The 25043-nt window shown below is 41.4% G+C and overlaps 1 protein-coding gene across 4 annotated transcripts in view; it reads left to right on the top strand.

The window, feature by feature from the left end:
* SOX6 (SRY-box transcription factor 6) overlaps positions 1-25043 on the top strand; it is a 789572-nt gene that overhangs the window by 728939 nt on the left and 35590 nt on the right. For all 4 annotated transcript variants that reach the window (XM_078681028.1, XM_078681029.1, XM_078681026.1 and 1 more), the window contains one exon: positions 1488-1596. In XM_078681028.1, coding sequence (XP_078537154.1) covers positions 1488-1596 — 109 coding nt within the window. The remainder of the gene's footprint in view (positions 1-1487; positions 1597-25043) is intronic.

The raw sequence follows: 25043 nt of genomic DNA, 5'->3' as shown, positions 1-25043 counted from the left end.
AGACATTTATATGAGTATCATATTTCTGAGTGATTAAAGAAGGATTAGTAGCTCGTTCATTCTTCTGCAGTCAAAATATAAAGAAAACTAAGTTCCGTATTAAACGAAACATAAATATACCTAGCAGCACCTTATCAATTAGCACATTGTTGTTAGCCCTAAATATAGACAACATTGCATCACCCAAAACGTTTCAGAGATTGTAAACGAGAGAAGAGCTTGCACCAGGACCCAAAACCCTCAGACACTGACCTTAGAATGTATAAAGACGTATGGCAAAGAAATAACATTAAGCTTCGCATCAGCAGCACCAGTCCTTCAGATGCTGTCATAGCATAAATACAGTATAACGACTAAAACCAGCAGTAAGACTTTTAGACTAGATACAGGTGATAGCTTTTTACCTGGATCCCCAATCCAAAGACACAGACTTAGAAGCACTGATCACAGCGTGAACATGTCTGCAATTTAGGAATAAAAGAACAAGTCTTAACCCCATACATCTCTAAATCAGAGGGCTAGTGTAAAAGAGAGTAAACACCCTCGTTGTGAGACATGGACATGAAGCAAAGTGTACTTTCAGATTTGAAATTAAGGGCAGACAAGCAAAAAATACAAGCATGTACAACACTGAAGTATAAAAATATAACATTTCTCATCAGTGTACATCAGCATATGTTTTCTAGGAGCAGGATAGCGCCAGAATGCATTAATATGATGTAAATAATTCGCAAATAGAAAGTGAAGCATGGATCTCGATTAGGAGATTGTCGCTAAAGTAAAGTCATGGATTGACTTTGCATGCAGTAAACCAGTTTGAATGTGCTTTGTATGAAGATTCTCTTTTAAATGAATGATACTATCTTTTATTTAGTTATGTTGTCATCGGTATGGCATCTTCTACCACTAGTATGGTAGCAAACTGTTTTTTTTAATTCTGAGCACCCTTTTTTGCACATTTCTGGGACTCTCTTTGATGTATTTTATATTGTTGTTCCAAGGCGTTTGGTTGTGTAGGGTACTGTAGATATCATTTTCTATCACCCAGTTGCCAAATTTAAAAGGGACACATTTAAATCTTGACAATAGCATGATGAAGCAAAGGGACACCTAAAACCAAACAAATGGTTGTCTGCCCACATCTGTTTATTTTTTGTTTGGGTATTTTCATCTTCCACATCAGAAGAAGATCTCTGATAAAGAGGCACAGGTGGGCAGTGAGCCTTTGTTGTCCAGCAGACATAAAACAAAACTGCATTAACTGAAAACGGATATAAAGTTAGAAGCACATGAAAATATATGAACCAAACTCTGTGATTAATATGGCAAAGACTAACGACGTCCTGGTTAGGCAATAACGCAATCCCTGTTTTATGCCTGAGAAATGCTACGAAAGATGGCACGTCAGTTTAGCCCTGTATTAATGAGACTATCACTCACCAAACTGAGAGTTTCCTTAAACAATTGTCCATTTTCTGTTTTTTTAGGACAGAACACACTTCGAAAACCTGGGTCCACAATTGACAAGCAAATCTTCAGAAGAGCGAAAGCTGGGTCCAGGGGTGATTGACCTCACCAGGCCGGAAGACATGGACGGTGAGTGGACATACCAGATGATGGAATCAAGGTTCAATAAGTCATTTGTAAACCTTTTTTTGTTTTAAGATGCTGAGTAGACATGTGGGCTTTCCCAATTAAGCTTGATTCATTTGACATTTTTGAGGTTTATTTCGGGCAATATCAAGAACTTTGTACCATAAGTAAGAAACAGCTTAACCAGTTTGTCCAAAACTTCATGCTCGCCTGCCAGTAGTTTGTGGAATACTTGAGATATTATGTTACTTACTTGTGGGTTTGAAATGAAACCTACATTTACTCGCGGGCATTTTACAGATTGTCTTCAATGTTACAGTGTGCCAACTAAATGTAAATTGTGACAGGACGTCACACAGGATTAATTTCTCTTAGGAATAGAGGATTATTATTATTATTACCAGTATGAAGGCTTCATTTAAGTTAATTACAAAGCTGAAGGTCAAACATGTCACCCCGGGTGACATTAGGTTGAAGCCTGAGAAGACAGTTGCAATTGACTATTGAAATAAACACATTTCAATAACATTTGCTTAATAGAAGTGGGTCAATTTTTCTGGCGCAAGGCAAAGAATGAACCAAAGCGGAGCACTGATGTAAGACTAAGTATAGAGCCTTATGTGAACACGAGGTGACGCAGAGGATGTTTAATGAAGATGCAGTTTGCATGGTGTGGCTCTGTTTTGGTTTCAGAGGACATCAACTTACAGCCATAGCCTAAATAATGCCTTTGGGTTTATCTGGTGTTAAAGTCCCAACTCTAAATTGATGGGTTTTTTCTCACATACTTAGAGTATTCAGATTTCTCTTAAGTATGAACATGTTGAGTGGAGTAATATGTACTGTAGCTTTCTTGTAAGTGTCTTATGCATGATGTCCACAAGTCGCTCAGGCTATATCGTTGTCGCTGTGGATCTTATTACTCACGATGCTGGGGTTCTGGTCCAGCAGTTGACACCTTTGCGGTGTAAGATGGACTCTGACTCCAAAATCATGATGACCGGTGAGAATTAGCCTTTTGCATATAATGAGTTTCTCAAGATTGTGACATTCCCCCCTTTCTGTTTAATGTTGAAAGTTGCTGACATCAGTGTTTCAAAGAGAAACAGTGAATTTTTTCTCTCAGTGACAGTGACTTAGGTTGGCCCCCATTCTTTCCCTCAGATCTGGCGTGGGGGCTCCGTAGCAATGTCCTACACTTCTTATAGTTGATGATCTTTGACAAACTAACCAGTGCCCAGCCCAACATGACCTGAAATGCTGGAGCCTCAAATGGCACTTGGAAAGGACCCAGTCAATGTACTGTGTGCCTAAGTAGTCTCGCTTTTCTAGATCTTACAAGATTTGTTTGGAAAGGATATCACAGGCAAATTAGTCAAGATATCAAAAAGAATACTTTTTTTGCTAACTCTGCCTGACCGTGTAACTGAAGCATATAAACCTAAAAAAAATGTATTACATTTTTCATAGTGAGTGGTATATGTATAATTTGATATAGAGTGTGTATACAGTTTGACATATATACACTATTTAAATAAACAGCTTTACTTTATTCATTCTAATTTCTTTTCTCTAATCGCAAAAACTCCTGCTTTATTATTATATATGAGGGTCTCTGTGAATGACTGTTAATTCAGGGTAGGAGCCATGCAAGGTGCAGCAGACCTCCAGTCCAGCATCCATAGTCACTAAATGCAGACATTTTTTATGTATGTTCCATCTGACTCCCATAACCGGCGTTCACATAGTGGAAGTACATCATGGATAGCTTCGACTTTGCACATGGCTTCCACCTACTTTGGCAGTTTGGTATTTAATCAGTAGTTTTCTACTGCAATCAAAGTCCCAAACCATTGATGCATAGCATTGCAACTGGGAAGACAGATGCCCCTTTAAAACTCCTCCTCCTTCTGATTCACAATCAACTGCTAAAGCCATTTTGCAGTCAGAAAGTCTGTTATTTTGTGAATTGTATGCTTTGTGACCACAAAAGGGCTTCTTCTATCAGGATCTTAGTTATGAAGTCTATGCTCTCTCCGTATTCAGTCACAGAAAGATTCACAAAGAAAATTCTAATGATGCTTTCGTTGCCACTTCTATCAAATCCTTACATTATTTTTTGATTGTTTTTAGTATAACTGTTTCCTTTGACACCCTATAATACTCCCATTTTAAATAACTATGTTGCCTTATAGATTCATTGATTGAGTTCTGTAAAGTTATGAATTCCTTTCATATGACAGTTTGTTTGATTAGTGATTTTTAGGGGAAAGTACATTAGCTTACGGTTTTGATGCAAGTGCATACCTCCTTCCTAAACGCTTATGTGTTGGAACTCTCAACATCATTCCATGATTGCTTTGCAGCTCCCTCATCTTACCACCAAAGTTGTTTTTAGTTATCTTCTCTTGACCATTCCACTTTCTGATATATTGATGGTTCTGGTTCTGTTGCGCACATTTGCATTGGGAAATCCCTTCTCTGAGGTCTTGCCCTACCTTAAACATTCTGCCTTCCACTACATTGATCGATCTGGCTCTACTACACACACATTTGCATTGGAAATCCCTTCTCTTCTTTAATCCTCATTCCACTATCAACCTATTCTTATCCCCCCTTTCCCAGTGATGTAAATGTGTTGTTATTTCATGAGCCCCTAGTTTCTCCCTCAGATCTCATTTCTGCCTTTCTTGCACTCTGAAGTGAAGGATTATTCATCGCTGCAGGCTTATAACTTCATAAATACATTGCTTCCAAGCCCAAAAATAACCTCTGTACATTGTTAATTTTCTATACACCATGAATGTATGTACTTTACGACTACTTTTATGAAGTCACCCAGGTGAATTAATGTAATTTTTTATCATCTCCTTTTTCTCCATTTTAGTTCTATTGGTTTACTGTGTGCCACTCCTTACTGAGTCTACTCATTTCCCATTCATCATCCATTATACAGTATTCTGAAGCCCATTGAGGAGGGATTTCTAAATGATAAACCTTTCCTGCTACAGCTAGAAATCAAAAAGATATAGACATGTTTAGGGAAAAGAAAGAGTTTCTCGATCAGAATCAAAAGCAAAATATATGCGGCACATAAAAGATGGAAATTTAAATAATATGGCTTTAAGATCAAGCAATGCTTCTTATTATGTTGGTAGTTATCTACACTTTAAAATAATTCTCCATGTACCTTGTCTCTTCTCCACATCAGGAATGGTGCTACAATTCTGTTGATCATCACAGATGTGCATCAGTGGCAGTCTAAAAGATTACAATATTAATGCTACTTTGTATAAACTCAAGAAGGATTACTAGAACACGAGTGGCGGAACAATCAAGGTTAGAGGAACAAGAGGCTCATGTACAAAGGTGTTTAGTAGTTAAAAGGCCTGCAATATGTAACGTCACAACGCTTGTGACTACAAAACAACTTTTAACAAAATGTATCAAATACCTTGTAAGAGTCGGGGATCGGTCTTTCTTTATCATAAAAGGTGTTTTGTGACCCATACCAATAGTAAATTGTAGGGTGTGTGAAAGGAAAGTCCCTTCTTATTAGAGTCGCAATATAACCTATCAGTGTTTAGCATCTGCAATTGCATTCTCAAACAGCTGATCAGCTACTCCACTTCCCAGGGGTGGTATCTGATACGCAAAGGGGAAGCTGAGCACCAGGGACAGGTTTCTCTATGGAAATCATGTTTGCAGCCTCTGCAGGTCCAGGGGAGCACTTCATGCTGCCTGAGTATATTCCAAAACAAGAATTTTTTTTTTCAACCAGCAGCAACTGTCCCCACAATGGACACAGGTTGTTTTTTATTTTTGTAAGTTTTTTTTAATGATTTGCCATCTGGGACGATGAATGACAGGATAATGAGTTCCTTGAGGCCACCATTCATGCATTTACAGCCTTTCACAGGAGGTGGTAAATTACGACCTGCCTATTTAATATTCATTAGACATATTATTTTGCAACCCGGTCTGAATGGACATAAATATGAATAGGTAGATAGGTTGCACACAAAAAGACAGAAGGTCGCAGAAAGTTTATGCACAATTTGCACTTTCAGTTTGCTATCTTCCTTTATATACATAAGCCGCCAAGAATCATGTACTTCAACCCAAGTAATATAATAATTGCACCATGTCTAAATAAAATAACTAAAGGGTTTTGAAGGGTTAATGTTGATTTTATACACCGTGTGTCAGAGTAGCAGTTATTAATTTGGGGGATGGGTACTCCTACCAAATCTCTATGTCCATGGAAGCTAAAGCATAAGCAGCAGGCAACCTCCAGAGAACTTTGTGCTACGTTCTAGCAGCATCTAAAACTAAAGAATACAATTAAATACAACTCCAAAATCAATTTAGAATCTTACATAAAAAAAACTAGTGATGAAAAATACACCACACTCATCAACATAGGTTAAGAGGAAAAGGAGATATGAATTTTACATTATTCAGGGCAAAAAGTAAAAAGAAAAGTAAAGCACCAAACTAACATCGCTATTTGTGGTTGACAGGGACAAATGCACAATTTCAGACAAACCCCGATGAAACAGAAGTTAGATACACCAAGCACGTTATCCCACTCAAAGATTTTACAGTCAGAATTAGCCTTCTGTTTTATTAGAATATTAATCTTCTTTTGGGGCAAGGTCCAAGGCTGTGACCAGTGACCAGTCCCTTAAAGTTCGACACTTAATCATCAAGCACCTGCTGAAGCTGCTGGTTTTGTTTGGTGCCAAAGGCTCAGAGCAGGACAAACCTGGATTCTGTAGCTAGAAACGTCTCTTGACAGGTTAAATAGTTTAGTCCCCTCACCCCAGTCCAAAGTTTTACCTTTGGGCTTAGTCACTCTCTTGGAAGTCAGAATTCTCCGGTGGGCAAGGTGGAGGCCATCGCAAGGCAGGGCTCCACAGTGTGAAATACTTTCACTGCAAGGTCCTTCAGAACTGCTTTTCAGCACAGCAAAAAGCTCAGAGTGGGACAAACCTGATTTTCTTCCTTGTCTGCGTTGCAACCTTCTGGGCCAACCCTTCTGGGATAAACGGCAGCACCATGCCCCTGTCCTTCAGAGGTGGTTAAAAGTTCCAACTTTTTCAAAGTCCTAGGAAAGTTCCTCCTGTTTAAACCAGCAGTCCCAAGATCGACAGGGCAGGCCTATAGACACCAGATCTCTCTCCAGTCTAGACTCCTGCAGGGACCAGTTCTCAGTGCTTAGCTGGGTCTTTTTGGGATCAGAAATTCATTGATACCTGAAAGAGGAAAACTGGAGCTCAACCACTTAGCCCTTGGTTATGCAGATCCTGTTCCTCTGTGCCATCAGTAGTTAGAAGTTAGTTCTTGTGTGTGTTCTCTTCTTCAAGCATGAGTCAGGTGTCTTTTACCAGCATGGTCTTCTTCTTCAAATTGAGTCTTCTGAAGCCCATGAATGTTTTGAAGTGATAGCTAGTGTTTGGAGAAATCCTACCACCTCATCCTAACCAGTGATGCAGCTGGAGGGGGAAGGGGGCGGTCTGCACTGGGTGGTATGAGTTTTGGGGGTGACGGCGGCCTCCTCTGCTGTTACCTGCTGTTTCGGGGCGGCAATACCACCTCCCTGCTCCTATAGCAAACAGCGAAAACTGTTGACAGAACCCCTGCTCTTTACTGCGGCCGCCGCAGGCCATCAAATGCAGGGACTGCCAGAGCAGCGAGAGCGCTAGCTATGCCTTTTCTTGCATTTCCCCAATTCCTTTTGCAGCACTTCCCCTTTGCCTACTGCAAAATTACCCAGCATCCCCCATTTCAAAATGGTGAAACCAAGGGGCCATTAGGCAACTCCTAAACCATTCCTTTATAAAGATTATCTCTCCTCGCACCTGACAGGGTGACAACTGTTTTTGCTCCTACTGTGACAGGATCCTAGCTGTCTGCAATGGTTCTGTGTATGAAAAGAAGAATACATCTATGGCGTCTTCAAGTCTAAAGAGGTAGTGCTAAAGATGCCCTTTGTTCTGCCAATTGGTAATGCCCACTAACAGACAGCTAATCTCTACTAAATGGTCAGCAGTTAACACCCCTTGGACCTTCCTTTACTCAGAAGCAGCCCAATGTTTTCTAAACCAGAGTTATTAATTTTCCCAACCAATGATGTGTACTGTAGCACTGGAGGTTCCATGAGTGGCAGAACTGGTTTAAAGCCAGTTCCGGCTCAGGCAGCCTCAAGTACATTTTTATGAAGCTACTTTTCTGCTTACAGTATCAACAATTTGATTTCAACATAAAATCAGATTTAAAAACTAAGCAGCACAGTGCTGAAGTCTCTTTTTTGCATTGTCCTAAGTGGAGATAAGTTATAAAGATTTTCATCTTATCTATATTTGATTGAGGAAGGTCTACAAGGTCTACACAGTAAATTTGAGTTTGGATTTGCCTTTATTTCACTGTGAATTGCATAAAGAACAATTGATGGACAGAATGCAGAACAATGGCATACATTCACCCCAGTACAGAGATCTGGGCCTAACTCCATCGTTTTTTTGCTCACCATGCCATTCCAGTTTGGACCCAGCCATATGCAAATCAGTCTTGACCCCGCACCCAATGGGAACAGTCCAACCCGAACTGTCAGGCCAGGTCCACCCCGGACTGGAAACAAAGCATCCTAGGACCGGTTTTGGGCTTTCAGCCCTCATCAGCCAGGACAGCTTGACTCCAGTGGCATAGAGAGCAGGGGACCCACGTCTAGGTATACCCGTCCCACTCGGTTGACACATGCAAAAAGAACAATTGATGGACAGAATGCAGAACAATGTCATATATTCACCCCAGTACAGAGCTCTGGGCCTAAATCCATCGTTTTTTTGCTCACAATGCCATTCCAGTTTGGACCCAGCCATATGCAAATCGGTCTTGACCCTGCGCCCAATGGGAACAGTCCAGCCCGAACTGCCAGGCCAGGTCCTCCCTGGACTGGAAACAAGCATCCTGGGAACACTTTCAGCCCTCATCAGGCAGGATTTATTCAGCATTATGTCCATCAGTTGTCTGCGTAGCTCTTTTCACCCTAAGTGGGATGGGTATACCCAGATGTGGGTCCCTTGCTCACTGTGCCACTGGAATCAAGCTAGCCTTGCTGATGAAGGATAATACCCAGAAACCGGTCCCAGGATGCTTGTTTCCGGTCCAAGAAGGACCTGGCTTGGCAGTTTGGTCTGGACTGTTCCTATGAGGCACAGGGTCAAGACTGATATGCATATGGCTGGGTCTAAACTGGGGTGGCTTTGTGAGCAAAAAACAATGGATTTAACCCAGATCTCTTGACTGGGGGTGAATGTATGATTTATTCAGCATTCCGTCCATCATTTGTTTGCGTAGAACTTTATTTCACTGTGAAGGCACACTAACCTCAAAACATACTTTGTCCAATTTTAAATATCAGCACTGTGCCCTGTGGTCTTATCAGGCCAACTTTAAGGTTGACTTATGAGTATATGAAAAATAAGCTATCCTATACTGCACCACATTTTATCCTGCTGTGTTTCTGCAGTGCATATACACAGCAGCCCATTCAGTTCACAGTGGTACTCCTGGCAGACATAAATGTTTGTCTCATATGTGGGTGATGAATTAGCACACTGAACCCTCACATATAACATTTAAATTTCCATGTCATAGGGGCACTTTTGAATTGATGTATGGAGAACTAAATAGGCCAAATAGGGATTTTCAATGCACAGCATATTGTTGCAGATGAGAAGCACAGGTACCGTACGATTTTTTAGCAAGGGTAAAGTGCTAAGTCCAACAAAAATAAGGTGCAAAAAATGTGAAAAATATGGGGTTACTTTGCAGAAAATGTAGATTTACTACACAGAGATAACAACAAGAGTACCGTTTATGTGCTTGTGAGTTGGAACTGTGGGCAAAGATCCAGCACAATTTAGAACACTGGGAAATCTTGTTTTATGTTCCATTTGGCTAAGGTGTAAACAACAGGCAGTTCATGCATGACAAAGCTTCCGCTGTGTTTGTTGCAGTGCTCTATAAATATTTGAGAAAGTGTGTCTCCAGAGGCAATATTTATGCCACAACTATTTAACAGATGACAAAAGTCAAAATAGTTACAACTGTGTTCATATAGACAGAGCAAATAAAGTCAAACCTACTACTTGTGTGCCAGATTACTAGAGTGGTAAAGAGCATTCTTTGAACTAATTAGTAGCACAAAGGGCCCATTGTTTTTATGCTTTATCATTAAATTGTAGTGTTTTTAGCATTTCTGGAACTTTGATTACTCAGTTATCTCTAAATTCCAAGCATCTTGCAACAACGTACTGGGTGCAAGTAGATGTTCTTTTGGAGGCATCAAGCTGCCAAATGATAAACTGTAAATTTGCAAATCTCAATTATGACAGGTCTAAGTCATGCTCTATTAAACAAATTGGCTTACAAAATGTGTAGATTACCACAGTAACACCTCACTAAGTACCTAATTCGCACTTGCACACATTCCCCGAATCCGCAAATGTAAAACTGGGGGTTGCTCATTCTCCTACGTCGCACCCAAGACATGGAACAACCTCCTTTTGCACATCAGAGCCTCCTTCTCACTTCTTGAGCTTTGCAAGAAGCCGAAGACCTGGCTCTTCATATAAGTACCTCTGGGACCACAAACCTACACATGGGCCAAAGTGCCTGGATATCCTCTCGGGTGAATAGTGTGGTATACACATCAATATGACATAACATACCTCAACCAATACTAAAGGCTTGACTTAGTATTCAACTTGACCATGTCCACCACCAATAGAATTTTCCTCAAATTAAAAAACAAATAGTGTTCATGTAAAAAGCAAGAGGAGCATTAGGATTCAAAAAATAAATGTTGTTTTCCAGTTTCATTCATATTCAGCATCCGTTGGAAAATATCCCTTTCTGATGGGTCAGCCCAAATGTTTTACCTTCGTCCTCGTCTTTTTCAGACCTTTTTGTTGCCTTTTGGACTCTGGGCACTTTACCATTGCTAAACAGTACTAAAATGCATGTGCTTCTTCCCTCAACATGATGACACTGGTGTATACTTAATTGGCATATTTGTTGTACCGGTAAGTCCCTTGTAAAGTGCTACACCTTATTGCCAGGGCCTGTACTTCAAATGTTACTAGTGGGTTGTAGGACTGATTGTGCTGCCCACAGAAGTCGCCTTCCTTTCAAACTTCACTCAGGCTTGCCACTTCAATGCCTGCGTGGGCAGTTTACTGCCACTTTAACATTGCATTTAAAACCACTAGCCAAGCCTTAAACTCCCCTTTTATTACATATGTAGGCCCTAAGTAACCCTAAGGGCAGGGTGCTATGTAAGTAAAAGGTAGGACATGCACATTTATGTTTTGCATGTCCTGGTAGTGACAAACCACCTATTTCGTTGTTCACTCTTCTGAGGCCTACTCCTCTGATATGCTGGCATTGGGAATTCCTTAATACACTTTACAGCTGTAATTTGTGATCAGAGAGGAATGGCTTTTTCATGTTTCCTATGTGTGGAATGGTAATGATAAATCCTCCCTACTGGTGAAGTTGGATTTAACATTACTGTTTTAGAAATGCCACTTTTAGAAAGTGGACATTTCTTTGCAGTTACTGTTCTATGTGCCTAACAGTTTGTCTCCAACAAACATCTTGGGTGGGTGACAGCTACACTTTGTGCATTCCCTCTGGACTGCCGCAACACAGGAATGATAGGTGTGTCTGAGTACCCATCTACATACATATGCATTCAGATGGCCTTGCCTGGGGAGGATGGAAGGGAGGGACTAACACTTCACCTGAATAGCCGGTGCCGTGTCCCCATACAAAGGACTGATTACCCCCACAGATAGTCTGACAGACAGGACTGGGTTGAAAGGTATCCTTCTGCACTTCATAGGGTTGCTTTGAAGTCAACCCCACATCAAAGCCCTTTTGGGTCTAAGCACTGCGTCTTTGACTCCCTAAAATCAGACACTTCTGGGTCGTGGGCTGAGCCTCTCTTCGAAGGACTGCTTTGCTGTTTAAAGGACTCTTCTTTGGACTGCAGACTTGGAAGGCATGCTTTTCTCTTGTGTTGCTCTGCTGTCTGCTGGTCTGTGACTCAGCTGAAGGCTAGCAGGACTCTACCTTCACTCCAAGTGATCTCCAAGGGTTTGGTGACTTACCTCCTGTAGCTTGAGACTCAGTCTCTACCCCAGCTCCTGTACCTGGCTCACTGGAAGTGGCTCAGAATATTGCGACACAGATTTTGACGCATCTCCTGTGTGTGTAACAGAACCGGCGCAGCAACCTGGTTGCCGGAGCAAAATCTGTACATCACATCAGAACCAGTGCTTTGCCTACACAGATCCACACATCGGACAGCGTATCCCAGCTTCAGCAGTTTGGTGAGGTCGACGCATCCCCTTGACTACGTGGCAAAATCTGGCACATCACTCAACACCTTTCGACTCTGGCACCCGTCTTCGGAACTGGCGCATCGTCTTCACTGCATAGAGAAGATAGACACATCTCGTCATTTGTGACCAGGAAAGGAACTTTGTTCACCGCGGAATGCATGGGTCCTGTAGCCGGCCTGTGCTTCCACAAGGTCAGCCCTTACTTTGCCTTTGTCTTAGTCTTAGTCCAGCGCCACTTAAAGTAACCTTTTAGCACTGCCGGCTTCAAAGCGCTTTACTGCATTTATTCTTGTAAAATTCAATATCTCAACTTCTATACATTGAATGTTTGTCATTTTGGTCTTGTTTTATTTATCATATAATAACCTACTTTTATAACCCTATGCAGAGTATTTTAAGGTGTATTCATTGTGTTACTGTGTGTGTGTCTGTTACACAAATACTTTACATATTGCCTTTTTGTAAGCCTGACTGCTCTGTGTCAATCTGCCAGAGGGGGGGCACAGGTTATCTTTTAGTGTGAATCTAGCTTACCCTGACTAGAGTGCTGGTTCCAGCCTGGCCTGGTTGCCTACTTCAGCTAACTAGGAATCCTATTTTTAACAGCATAAAATCCATTGATTGAGTATGTTAAGTCACGATCATAGGTCATTGCAGGAGATAGGGTGGAGAACTTTAGGATTCATTCATTTTTCCTTTTCTGAAAAGATTTTACAGCTATCTATAACATGGAAAATTGGAAAAATCAAACATATCTTGCTCCATTTAGAGCAAGATATGTTTGATATTTTCCATTTTATGGATGGCTGTAAAATATGTCAGTTTCCCCTGCCTTGCAGCTTGTTATATCTCTAGCAGTATGATCTCATGGTGAAGGGCCTAGTGCCGAAGACGCAGGCCTTCAGGAACAGCTCCACACAAGGTCCCTATCCCAGAGAGTGGGTTCATCAGTAAGGTCCTTGATCCCTCCCCCATTCTTAGTACCAAGCGACCCAACGGCAATGCCTCACAGTAACGCTACCACCACGTGGCTACGGTTCTGCCGGCCAGATCCTTAAATGAAGCCATTGCACAGACTTTCAGCTTGGCAGATGACAGGAGATAACGCGCTAGTAGCATATCTCACTACAAACCACTTCTAAGTGAGTATGTAACGTCAATAATCCACAGCCCATCTAAGTGTCTTTTTTAGGTTTCTCAGAAAACTAGACATTTTGATAAAAATCTCAGTCGGTAAAAGTTGCATGTAAAAGGTGTAGTATCTTACCTATTTACCTGAGATGGTTAATTTATACTTGTCTGAGGAATGATACTCGATGCTGTTGTAAATTGCAATCAAGTATATGAACTAAACATGCTATATGTATAAAATTCTAGTGAACCCCTGGCTACAGGAAGGCCAAGACCATCCCAGCCAAACTGTATGTCTAAATGAAAACATAGTTGCTCTGGGTATAAATGTTAGGAGTTGGTTGCACATCCCCATGTAAATTAAAACGGAATATTCTACACTGTGGCTGATGGATAATGCCTCACATGAAACATGACCACAAGTAGTTTCCAATAACGAGCTTCAGCAAATGTGGTTTGCAGCTAATCAGAATTGCTGGCAATGCGATTGAGTGAGTTGTCTCCATTGGTAAGTGCTGAGATAGTCTAAGAAATATTATTTTTCACTGCCCTGAGGATTCAAGAAACGTATAGAATTATTTACTTTCTGTTCATGAGGTGAATAATTACCTAAGCATCTAAGTGCCACAGATAAAACAAGGGGATCACAAGAGGGCTAGATTTAAACTAATAGTGTGTTATGCTAAACAAAGTGTAATGATTTGAAGAAAAAAGACAGCTGAAGAGAAGCAACAGAAGATGAACTGGAAAGAAATGTAAATTTGAGTAAAAAATGAGTAATATCAGCTAAAAAAATAAAATGTTGCTTTTAATTTCTCTGCGTATTAAGAAAAAAAGTGTAAAAAGTTAAAGGCTAAAAGCATAAATAAGGTACATCGATGCAATCAGTCTGTACTGCTGAAATCATTTTCAGAATGGTTATGCAAATTCTGTGATTTTAAGCCACAAACTCTGAACAAGAGGTCACAGCCCATTAAATAATCTTTAACTGGCAGTGCTGTGGTACCTACAGGAAGAGTATATTCAGCTCATGAGCATCGGCCTGCGCTCTATGCAGAACCGCACTTTTCTTTCCCAGTTGCTTCCTCGCTTGCACTCGTACTTAGCGGGCCAGTTCTGTTGCTTTTAGGTGCCAACTAGTGCCCCTTGTACCGGTCATTCAGAGCATAGAATTAGGGCATAGAGGCACATAATAAAGCAGTATTCATTATGGGTCATAAAAGAAGTAAAGCATGCTGTGCAATGTTATAAATTCAGCGAAACATTCAATTATCTAAATAAAACGGGCAAAAAATGGAAAATTATCTTGGAAAATGCAAAACAATGCAGAGGACTGCAAAGCCCAGTGACAAAATAGAGGCAGTTACCATCTTATATTAGAAATAGGCAGACACAGAGAAACTAAAACAAAGCTAGAAACCAAATGCCTAAGTTCAAAAGGGGAAGTCAGTAGAAAGTAGTTAAACACCACTAACCAGGTCCAACAGCATACGTGTGCACAGAGGACATGAATAATGCACGTTTGTGAATTGCAGTTAACCACGACAAGCCAGCGTGTTTACCTGCGCCTCTGTGTGTTTTGGAGTTTGCCTTGACTTTGAGTGGGGGCCACGAGGTCATCACAAGGCTGTGGGCAGTCCCAGAATGGCCAGGCCCTGCAGAGATTCTTATTCCAGCTTCAGGAGCTAGGAACAGGATGCACACGTATAAACCCTGCCAGTCTGTACTGAAAATATAGGCTTGATGATCCCTGGCCAGTCTTTGGTAGGAGCCCAGGGTCGCTAGGAGCAGCTTTTGAGAGACCCTTGGACACTCCATCCACATCAGAGTAGATTTCCTTGGCATTGGCTTACATTTTTATTGGATGGGGAACATTCAGTGCCTCATCCTGGGAACCTCTATGCACTGTTATGCTTCAATTTATTTATTTATTTATTTACTGGCATTTTTAGAGCGCAACCAAATACCCGTGGGTGTCTCGGCGCTAGACTGCAGTAATGTCTATCCTAAGAAGTAGGTACGGTGGGCTGAGGATGTGAATTACTGGTCAAACAACCAGGTTTTTAGTTGTTTCCTGAACTGTAGGAGTGATGAGCTGGCTTTGACGTAGTAAGGTAGGGAATTCCAGATCTTAGAAGCTGCAGCAGGAAAGCGACGGTCGCCCCAAGTAGCTGTTCTGCTGCGTGGAGTGATTAGTTGATTGAGTGTGGAGGAGCGGAGTGTTCTGCCTGGGTTGTAGGGTTTTAGTTGATCTTTAAGGTAGCGAGGCCCCTGGTCCTGCATTACCTTATACACTATACACATGGCTTTAAACTTTATCCTGTTTTGGATAGACAGCCAGTGATAGGTTCTCAGAGTATCTGAGATGGGGGTGAATTTGGGTTTTTTGGATAACAGGCGTGCAGCCGCGTTTTGTACAATCTGTAATTTTTTGGTGACTCTTTTTTGTGCATTTAGAAGGAGGCCGTTGCAATAGTCAAGGGAGGTAAGTACCAGTGATGTGACCAGGGTCTTGGCGGCCGTGTCAGGTAGAAAAGGCAAGATTTTTCTAATCATCCTGAGTTTGTAATGGGCCGTGGAGGCTCCCTTGTTAGCATGGGCCATAAAGTTGAGTTGGTCATCAAACAAGACTCCCAGATTTCTGATCTTGGAGGCGGGACAAGGTGGGGTGCCAAAAGTTGATGGCCGCCAAGATGGTAAGAGCTTGCCAAAGATGACCACCTCCGTTTTGTCGGAGTTTAGCTTTAGGCAGTTACCTGCCATCCATTCACCTATCGCCGTCATACCAGCTTGGAACCGTTCGGCCACCTCCTGACCATCACCCTTGATGGCCAGAACCAGCTGCGTGTCGTCGGCGTATGAGGTTAGGCTCATCCCATGTGCTTTGATGACACTAGCAAGGTCCGACACGTAGATATTAAAGAGTGTCGGACTTAGGGATGAGCCTTGAGGAACCCCACACGGTAACGACCGACTGGCGGATTGGAATGGGCCGAGAGTGACCGCCTGGGTTCTATTAGCCAGGAAGGAAGTCAGTAGATCTTTCGCGGTGGATTGGATGCCCATTCTTTCGACACGGTTGACCAAGATCTTGTGGTCAACCGTGTCGAATGCTGCAGACAGATCCAGGAGCACCAGCAAGGCTGTCCCTCCCTGGTCCCGGATGGTTCTAATATCATCTGCTGCCTTAATGAGCGCGGTTTCCGTCCCATGGTATTTGCGGAACCCAAACTGGGTGTCATCAAGCAGGTTATTTCTCTCTATGTGGTCCGATAGCTGTTGGTTCATAGCTTTCTCCGTGATTTTGGCTAAAAAAGGGAGACTGGCTATAGGCCGATAATTTTTCAGCTCTTGTTTGTCCAGATTGACTTTTTTTAGTAGAGGCTTAATTAATGTGTTTTTCAGGGCAACCGGGTAGAACCCGGAGCTCAGTATTGAGTTGCAGACATGGGTGATGACAGGAATAATGGTGTCTGCGACCAAGGTTAACACAGAGGTGGGGCAAGGGTCCAAGGCTGATCCTGATTTAACTGAGTTCAGTATGGTCCTAGTTTGGTCGGTGGTTAGGGGAGTAAAGCTCGTCAGAGGATTGCTCAGAGTGATCAGAGGAGGGGGGGTACTAGTGGTGCTTGATTCTGAAGTGAAAGTTTGGTAGATGTTATTTACCTTCTCAAAGAAAAACTCAGATAGAGCATCGCATAGTGATTGCGAGGGTGGTGGTGTTAGGTCTGGTGTGTTACCTGATAATGTTTTAGCTATATTGTATAGCTGTTTACTGGAGTTTTTGGCTAGTTCTATATGTTTAGAGAAAAAGAGCTTTTTTGCTGCTGTTATCATGGATTTATAGGTGGCTAGGGCCTTTTTGTATACATCCTTACTTTCGCTATCATAATCTCGTCGCCAGTGTCTTTCCTTGTTCCTTGTTAGTTGTTTTTGTGTTTTTAAATCTTTAGTGTACCATTGGGCAGTTGGAGTATTCCTATTTTTAGAATGGGATTTAGTTGGTACTAATTCTGAGGTGGCGACCCTCAGCCATTCATGGAATTGATGTGTGGCAACACTGGGATCGTTGGATAGATCTGGTTTAAGTTTAGTTAGTAGTATGTTTAAGTTATCGTAATTTAAATCCTTCCAAGCTTTGAAAGGACCAGGCTTGAGGTGAGGGGTCTTTTTGCTCAGCGAGTCTTTGATGGTCATGCTAAAGAATATGGCCGCGTGGTCTGTCCATGTCATTGGGAGAATGTCGGTCACATGTAGATTTTCGATATTAGTGAAGATGCCATCTAACGTATGTCCTGCTTGATGGGTCGGGGCGTTGACCAATTGCCTAAGACCTATTAATTCTAGGTCTGACGTGAGGGAGATAGTATCATTGTCATAGTGTTTCTCGAGATAGAAATTAAAATCGCCCATAACCGTGGTGGACTCATCTGTGGCTATAGATTCAGTTATCGTCCCCAGGTTGGTCAGGAACGCGGCTCTGGACCCCGGAGGACGGTATAGGAGTATTCCCTTGAAACTGAAGGAGGGAGAGAATTTTATTATAAAATGTAGGGCTTCACATGACAAGGCCAGGATGGGGGAGGTACGAATTTCAAAATGATCTTTGATTATAATGGCCAGACCTCCACCTCTATTTTTCACCCTGTCCTGCCCTATGGACTGTGAAGCTACTAGGAAGCTTCACAGCTCTGAAGGGCACTCACAAAGAACCAGATTTAAATGAGGGCACACCCTTTTAGGGTAGCGTGAGTCCTGAAATGGGACTTAAATTGGGCAAGCATCATGTTGAACATACTTATCATTTTTCCCACAGCCCAATCCCACCTCCTGTTGGTGTGGTATGAGCTAGTGGTTTAGGTCAGTATTTAATATTTCATTTATGGAAAGGTTACCCATGGACATTGGACCACAGAAATGCCAGAGGTAGTGAAAGGGAACTCAAGCACCCTTTGACCTGCAAAGACATCACCGGATTGACTACTTGATCCATGCTTAGCCCCTTAGGAGTCCCCGCATTTGCTGCTTGTTATTGGACGGACAAAGAGAGTAAAATAAAAAGTTAAACAGGGCTTTTAAAGAGCTGTTTAAGTTTTGTGCCTCATGCTGCTTTTAATGACCCAAGTGACCAGTGGTGGCAAAGGCAGTGCCAGTTTACCAAATGAATATCTCTAACTGGTGTCCATCAAGATACCTTACTGCCCACTTGAATGAGCGGGAGCAGCCATCTGGTTGGGAATCGACCATGCCAGACATTACAGATAGAACATGGGCTATAGGCTTGACTTTTTACTGTTTGAATACTCTGCATTAATCAATTCATACCTGTGCAGGTTGGGACCTTTCAGTTATACTGTGATGAGTTGATATTCTATTTATGGCTTGCAACTGAATTGTGACTACCTGAATCTCAATTTATGCTCAAGAGGCAAAACTGCAAACTCCCAAAAAGTAATCATGAATGCGACTCTCTGGTTGAGTAGAGGAAACATACAAGTCCAAAACGCATCATGTTTGCTGTATTTTCACGCACTGAGCTGAAATTTGCATGGCTCAAATTTCATTTTAAATACATTTGCTTATACATGATTATTAGGTTGTATAGATATTTCCTTAGTACACTTCTCTCGCTGTATTCAATAATAATTTCTTTCATATATTTAACGGTGTATACAGACTGCACAAAATGTAATGATACCCACATAAACATACGAGCAAATATTTATGAAGAAACGTTTACATACATTCTGTGCTGTTATAACAAGTAAATTAGACGTTTTTCGATGTGAATATGAAGCAGACCGAGTTTACTCGAGTAAACTGACTGCTGGCCGCTCCATAACCAAAAGCAAAAAAGCTTTGGAAAATACAAGCTGATATATATATAGATGCTTGGTATTTCCTTCACTTTGCAAAACCATGAGCCACATGCATAGTCTGACCGCAAAATCATTAGGTCTTTTAAAGCACAGATGAAAAACATTAACAAATGCCACAAAAGACTTTAGTAAAGACCTTTTGTTCATTCACATGTGGCAATTTATAACTCCTCCGCCACCTGGGCTGTGTGTTTGTTTAAGCTGCCTCAGCCAGGCCAGGCCTAAAAAGAACAAAAGGCAGCTTGAGTGATCCTGAACCGGAAATGGCCTAACCTGAATGTGGCTAGTGACACTGCAAGCAGAACAGAAAGGGGTGGGATCGATGACTCATTAATGTCCAATTGACTCCATATGGATGCTACTATAATAAGAGACCTTTGCAGTTTGGTAGCAGAGTTATATTGAATTAAAGGCTTATATTTCCACGGAGCTGGCCTGAGGGAATTTCCTCTAGCTTCTTCTGCAGTCTGGAATGTGCTAAATCCCTGTAGTATATTCTGTGATAATATATATATATATATATATATATATATATATATATATATATATATATATATATATATATTTTTTTTTTTTTGGGGGTGGGGGAATGACAGTTCAAGTGGAGCAGATATCATGGTTTAAGAACTTATTTACTACTGGGATCTCGGAAATATGATCTCTCTGTATGGTTCTATGCAGAATGACAGAAATGCGTATGTTCAAGAGCTAGTGCCTGGATCATAGCATGTACTACAAATAACACTACATACATGTCTTTGTCCAGTACAAGGTTTTGTGCAATGACGAATTTTGGGGCTTTTGAATAGTTTTCTTTGTTGCAATCACCTTTTGACAACCACAATCCTATGCAGTTGATGTCCCTCTATTTGCACTGCATTCGAGCTTTGGTGAAGACGAGCTATCAGTGGGCAATCTTGGGTTTTCGACAGCCAGCGTCACTCTTCAGTCGATCAAAATCATTTATAATTTGGGCTTTGATCTGGCTTCTTTGGGAGAGGCTTTGGCTTATCAGTAATATCTTGAAACAGATTTGCTTACAGTATGAGAGCGGTGTGCTTCTGCATTTCTAATATTCACTGTAGGATCATGTGATGTGACTCATACCTCTGTTATTGGCAGCTCGCTGTTTTGAAAATGAGACCTCCCTCTCTCTTTCCCATGCCATTTCCCTTTGTGCCTGACTCATTCTATCACGTCTTCTATCCGTGCTTCTAAAACCACTACCAAAACCGGCCAACATCCTTGGGTATTGTTCCACTCTACTCTTTATCACTCTATAATCTTTCTCATCTAAATTGTCTCAGCAGGTGGACAGGAAGGTACTGTGTAAATATTCTCTAATAGTGATGTTGGCTATCTAACACATGGGATATTCCAAGTATGAGTCTGAGTCTGTCATATGAATTTTCCTCTACTCTGCCATATCTCCAATACTCTTGTATTTCTTTCCAAATATTTTGTATTAAAACAAAACAAATGCCAGCAGAAGTGTTTTGCAGTAGTCCTTCAACGAAGAAACAAACTACAGTGCAATAGTTACATTGAGAATTTCTCAGGTTCTGCATTCAAACTCAGTGGCATAATACAAAATGATGCCCCCGCTCTGCAGAATGGGCTCATTGGAGGCCTTCTGAATGGTTGGACTCCCTCCCCCCCCCCCCATATACTGCAGGGGCCTGATTGGTAAAGAAGAGTGGCTTTACTGAGCGTTTTAACCATTTCTTATTTCATACCATTGCACACATTCTGCAAGGCATGCAATAGTATGAATGGTATGCCTTAGAGGGCGAGGGGGCCACTCCAAAACAAGAAATCCTGCCCCCTACACTGTGGGGTAGCATTCTTACAAAAATTAGAGTCAATACATCTGAACAAAAGCAAACAAACCTGAGTCTATAGAAATACCCAGTGTTGCTTAAACATGAGCCAAATCTGACACTTCAAGTAAGAAATCCTCATTTCAGCACCCTTCTATTTGCCCTCAGTAACAACAACACATTTTAGTGAAAATATCAGCGTTGTAATGGTCAGATTATCATATACAGAAATGTAATGTGACAAATATTTTGTTCTAAAAATGTTTACAAAAATATTATCCAATGGCTGAAGATTTTGTATCATTTACTCCAGTGTGCCAATAATTTTGCAGATGATATTTCAAACACAATACTTATGTTTTATGATAATCTGACAACAATATTCTGGTACCACTGTTAAAACAGATTCATTTATTTTATTGCATCTTTATGATTTAACAATATTACCTAAACACATAGTTTAGTTTTCTAAAATGAATTGAATACACAAGAAGAAGTCAGTATTGCACACTTTCAGGCTACTCCTTGATATTTGATACAGGAGTGAGCTACTGGATAGAACTTAATGAGGGGGTTGCATCAGTCAGATGTAAATATCCCAATAGAGCATACACACCTTAGAAATGTGGGATTAAAGAATTGTCATAAAAAACAAGAGATTGAATTCTGTGATGACATGCTAACCAGAGAGGTTCTCCAGCTCCAAACTTGACTGCTAATATGCATTCCTTGAAAAAAATCTAATCTCAGCCAATTCTGTTTCAGAAAATTCGGTATTATGTCAGATTCTCTAATTTAGTTGTAGAATTCAGTGGATACATTTATACATTCGAATTCTGGAAAAGAGTGGAAAGTATAAGTCTGGTGAATGGTTCTGTCACTTAGACATTTTTCTTTAAGTCCCTAAAAATTATAAAGACAGGCAAACAGTGATGTGAATCACTAGTTTTATAAGGAAATGTTTAGCTTTAACCTGTACACACTAGAGGATCTGTGGGGAAAAGAGACTAGTATTTCAAAGTACAAAAACTTGAAATACAAATTATTTAGGTTAAGAGTTATACTAGAAAAGCAGTTCTATTCTGAGAAAGAAAGAGTGGGGGAGAAGCTCAATACATTTGTTTTGTCTTTTACACATAGTATAAACAATGCAAACAACTACCAAGTAATTGAGTTTGGGCTAAATGTACTAACGAATTAAAAAAATAGCATTAGAATGGGGAAGCTAGGGAAAACTGCTAACTATTTGGTGACTGTAGACCAATATTGTTCAATGGATTGTAACCACGTGATTGAGCTAGGTGACCCCAGCTGCCCAATTGTTTTCAATAGAACCCAAAGGTGTAATTATTTCATTGTACAATGATTTGTGGGACAGCTGCTTGAAACTCTCTGGACTCCTGGAAGCATGATTCGCATGGCTTGTTACTTTACTCCTGTGTGTTCCATCTTTCCTGCTCAGCACCATTGCCATGATCTATGAGCAAGGGTTACTGCAATTTTCACAGTAGCTACCCATGGTATGTGCTGATTAGTTCCAAAAGTGTAGACTAATTTAAAAAACCATGCACTCCTTGGCAACTTGTGTTATTTCATTCACTGCAATGTAAAAAAGAAACCACTTATATTTTTAACCTAACATTGCTTTAGATAGAAACAATGAATGCTATAGGAAAATCATTTATAGCTTCTCAATTGTCATATGGGCATTTCTTTACAATATACAAGCCTAAATATGGTGCCATGTTAGAACAAAATGAAGGCTCGATCTACAGTTCTTCAACGTTTTCAAAATTATGTGCTTAACAGCATAATTAGGACTTTATTTTCAATACTACAGTCTTGCACTTCTTCAAATAAGAGGCGTTTGTGTTACCCACATAAATGGGACTCTTTTACCAACTTCTGAAATACTGAAGGTTTCGTTGCTGCAATTCAGTCTTGTGACCATTGGAGCAGAAACGTTAATCCTATTAGCATGCAGCCCCTAGAAGATAAAATGAATGGAAACACAACTTGGCATGCCATGACAGAAAGATACTGGGCTCAATCAGAGCACATAGCCTGTGGAGCGTCTGATGCCATGCTTCACAAGTACAGGAGCCAGCACCTTGGAGGGCATCTCCCTAAATGCTGCCAATATTTTCTCTAAGCTGTAAAGGGAATGCCAATTGGGCGGGCTTGCCTTTCATCAGAGCAGCACAATGTGTGACTGAAGAAACTGCAAGAAGATGCCAAAAAGAGATTGGGACACTAGTTGAATCTCAACTGCCATTGAAAACCAGCTGCTTCATCTTTAATACTGAATGTTGAAACACATTACAAAAAGATATATCTACCACTACATGACTAGCATTCACCTACTTCAAAGAGTTCTTGGCTTTGCCTTACAATATTTTAACTCTAGAGTGTGGTCCAAAGTCTCTCCAGTACTGTCTTCATCACCGGCTGATGATAAATATAGCAAGGATACAGCATTCTTGAAACCAGACTCAAAGTGGTACAATAGTAAGTTTGGTTTCATTTTTAAGCTGTATCAGGGCCCATCACCTGGAGATAAATAATATGGTGTGAGATGTGTGCCTAAAAACATGCTATATTGATCCTTTTGACTGAGAGCTGTCTTTGATTACTGCACTTCAGGCTGTCCACGATTTTTACATAAAATTGAAATGGTCATAGGTCGTACATATTATATTAGTCAGGATATTTTCACTTCCACCTTTCTTTTCCTAACAGTCTGTACGCATTATTCACTAATATTTATACCTGCCCACTGGGCAGGTATCTCAATAGTTATTTCATTGAGAAGATCATCAAGATCAAACTCAGCATTCCCAAAACTGTCTCAATCTCCAATCTGGGCAATATGTCTGGAAATCCTTTGTCCTTTTCCAATTTTCCTCTGATTACCAAGGAGGTCTTTTTTTCTCTTCTTAGCAAAGTCCGCTCTGATTCCCCACGGGACAGTTGTCCCCCTTACATTGCTCGTATGATTTTTCTTAGCCTCCCTGTCCCTCCAATCTCCCTCCTGAACAATTCTGTTACCTCTGGGGTGGTCCCCCTCTCGTTTAAATCAGTTGTGTCCCCCATTCTCAAAAAACCGGGAGCTGACCCTGAGGTACTGAGTAACTTCCGCCCTATCTCGTTGCTTCCCTTTTTGGGCAAAGTCCTGGAGGCTTTCGTAACAAATTGCCTCTGCACCTTCGTGGAAAACTCTCATTTCCTAAACCCCCATCAAGCGGGGTTCAGGCCTCAACATTCCACTGAGTCTATTGCCCTGGCGGTTCATGATGAACTCAAAAAGGGGGCCGACCAGAACATCTCACAAGCCCTGGTGCTCCTGGATTTATCAGCAGTTTTTGATACCGTCGACCATACCATCCTTCTCGACCGGGTCGAGAACGCCGGCATCCGGGTCACACCGCTGAGGTGGCTGACATAATTCCTCCAGGACCTCAATCAGGCAGTCCGCCTCTCCACTTTTACTTCCGAAAAAAAAGTCTCACCTGCGAAGTACCTCAGGGCTCCTCCCTCTCCTCTTTATTATTTAATTGGTACATTTTCCTTTTGATTTCAGAGCTTCAGAAAAGATCAGCAGTCATCTTCAATTATGCTGATGACTTTCAGCTCATTTTTAATATTGACTCCTCCTCTTCCTCCATCGAGAACGTTCAATCCACTATGACTTTTATTAGCAGTTGGATGAACACGAACCAGCTCAAGCTTAATCCTGATAAGACCGAGCTGGTCTTGACAGGGCCCCCAGGAAACCCCTGGAACACCAACTTCTGGCCACACTCCCTGGGTTGTCCTCCATCCCCTGTCAACTCTGTAAAAAGACTTGGAGTCACTATTAGTCTTTGGCCAGCCTAGGTCTAGTCACATTACATCTCTCCTTAAGAGCCTCCATTGGCTCCCTGTGGCCCAGCGCAGCTGTTTCAAACTGGGTTGCTTGATTCACAAGGCCCTCTCTCTGCAAGGCCCTGTCTTTATCGCCTCTCGGATCCACCGTTATGTTCCCTTCCGGGTCCTTCGATCCTCATGCTCAAACCTGTTGTCAACATGCACCTTTAGACGCAGGAAACATGGTGGCCTGCGATTTTCTTCACAGGCTCCTCTCTTCTGGAATTCACTCCTTCCTGCTCTCCTTCTAATCCCCTCCTATCCTCAATTCAGGAGGGCTTTGAAGACCTTGCTCTTTT

Source organism: Lissotriton helveticus, chromosome 3_1 (genome assembly GCF_964261635.1).
Source record: "Lissotriton helveticus chromosome 3_1, aLisHel1.1, whole genome shotgun sequence".
Classification (NCBI taxonomy): domain Eukaryota; kingdom Metazoa; phylum Chordata; class Amphibia; order Caudata; family Salamandridae; genus Lissotriton; species Lissotriton helveticus.
The sequence above is the reverse complement of the archived record's forward strand: the minus strand, read 5'-3'. Positions and strand labels throughout refer to the sequence as shown.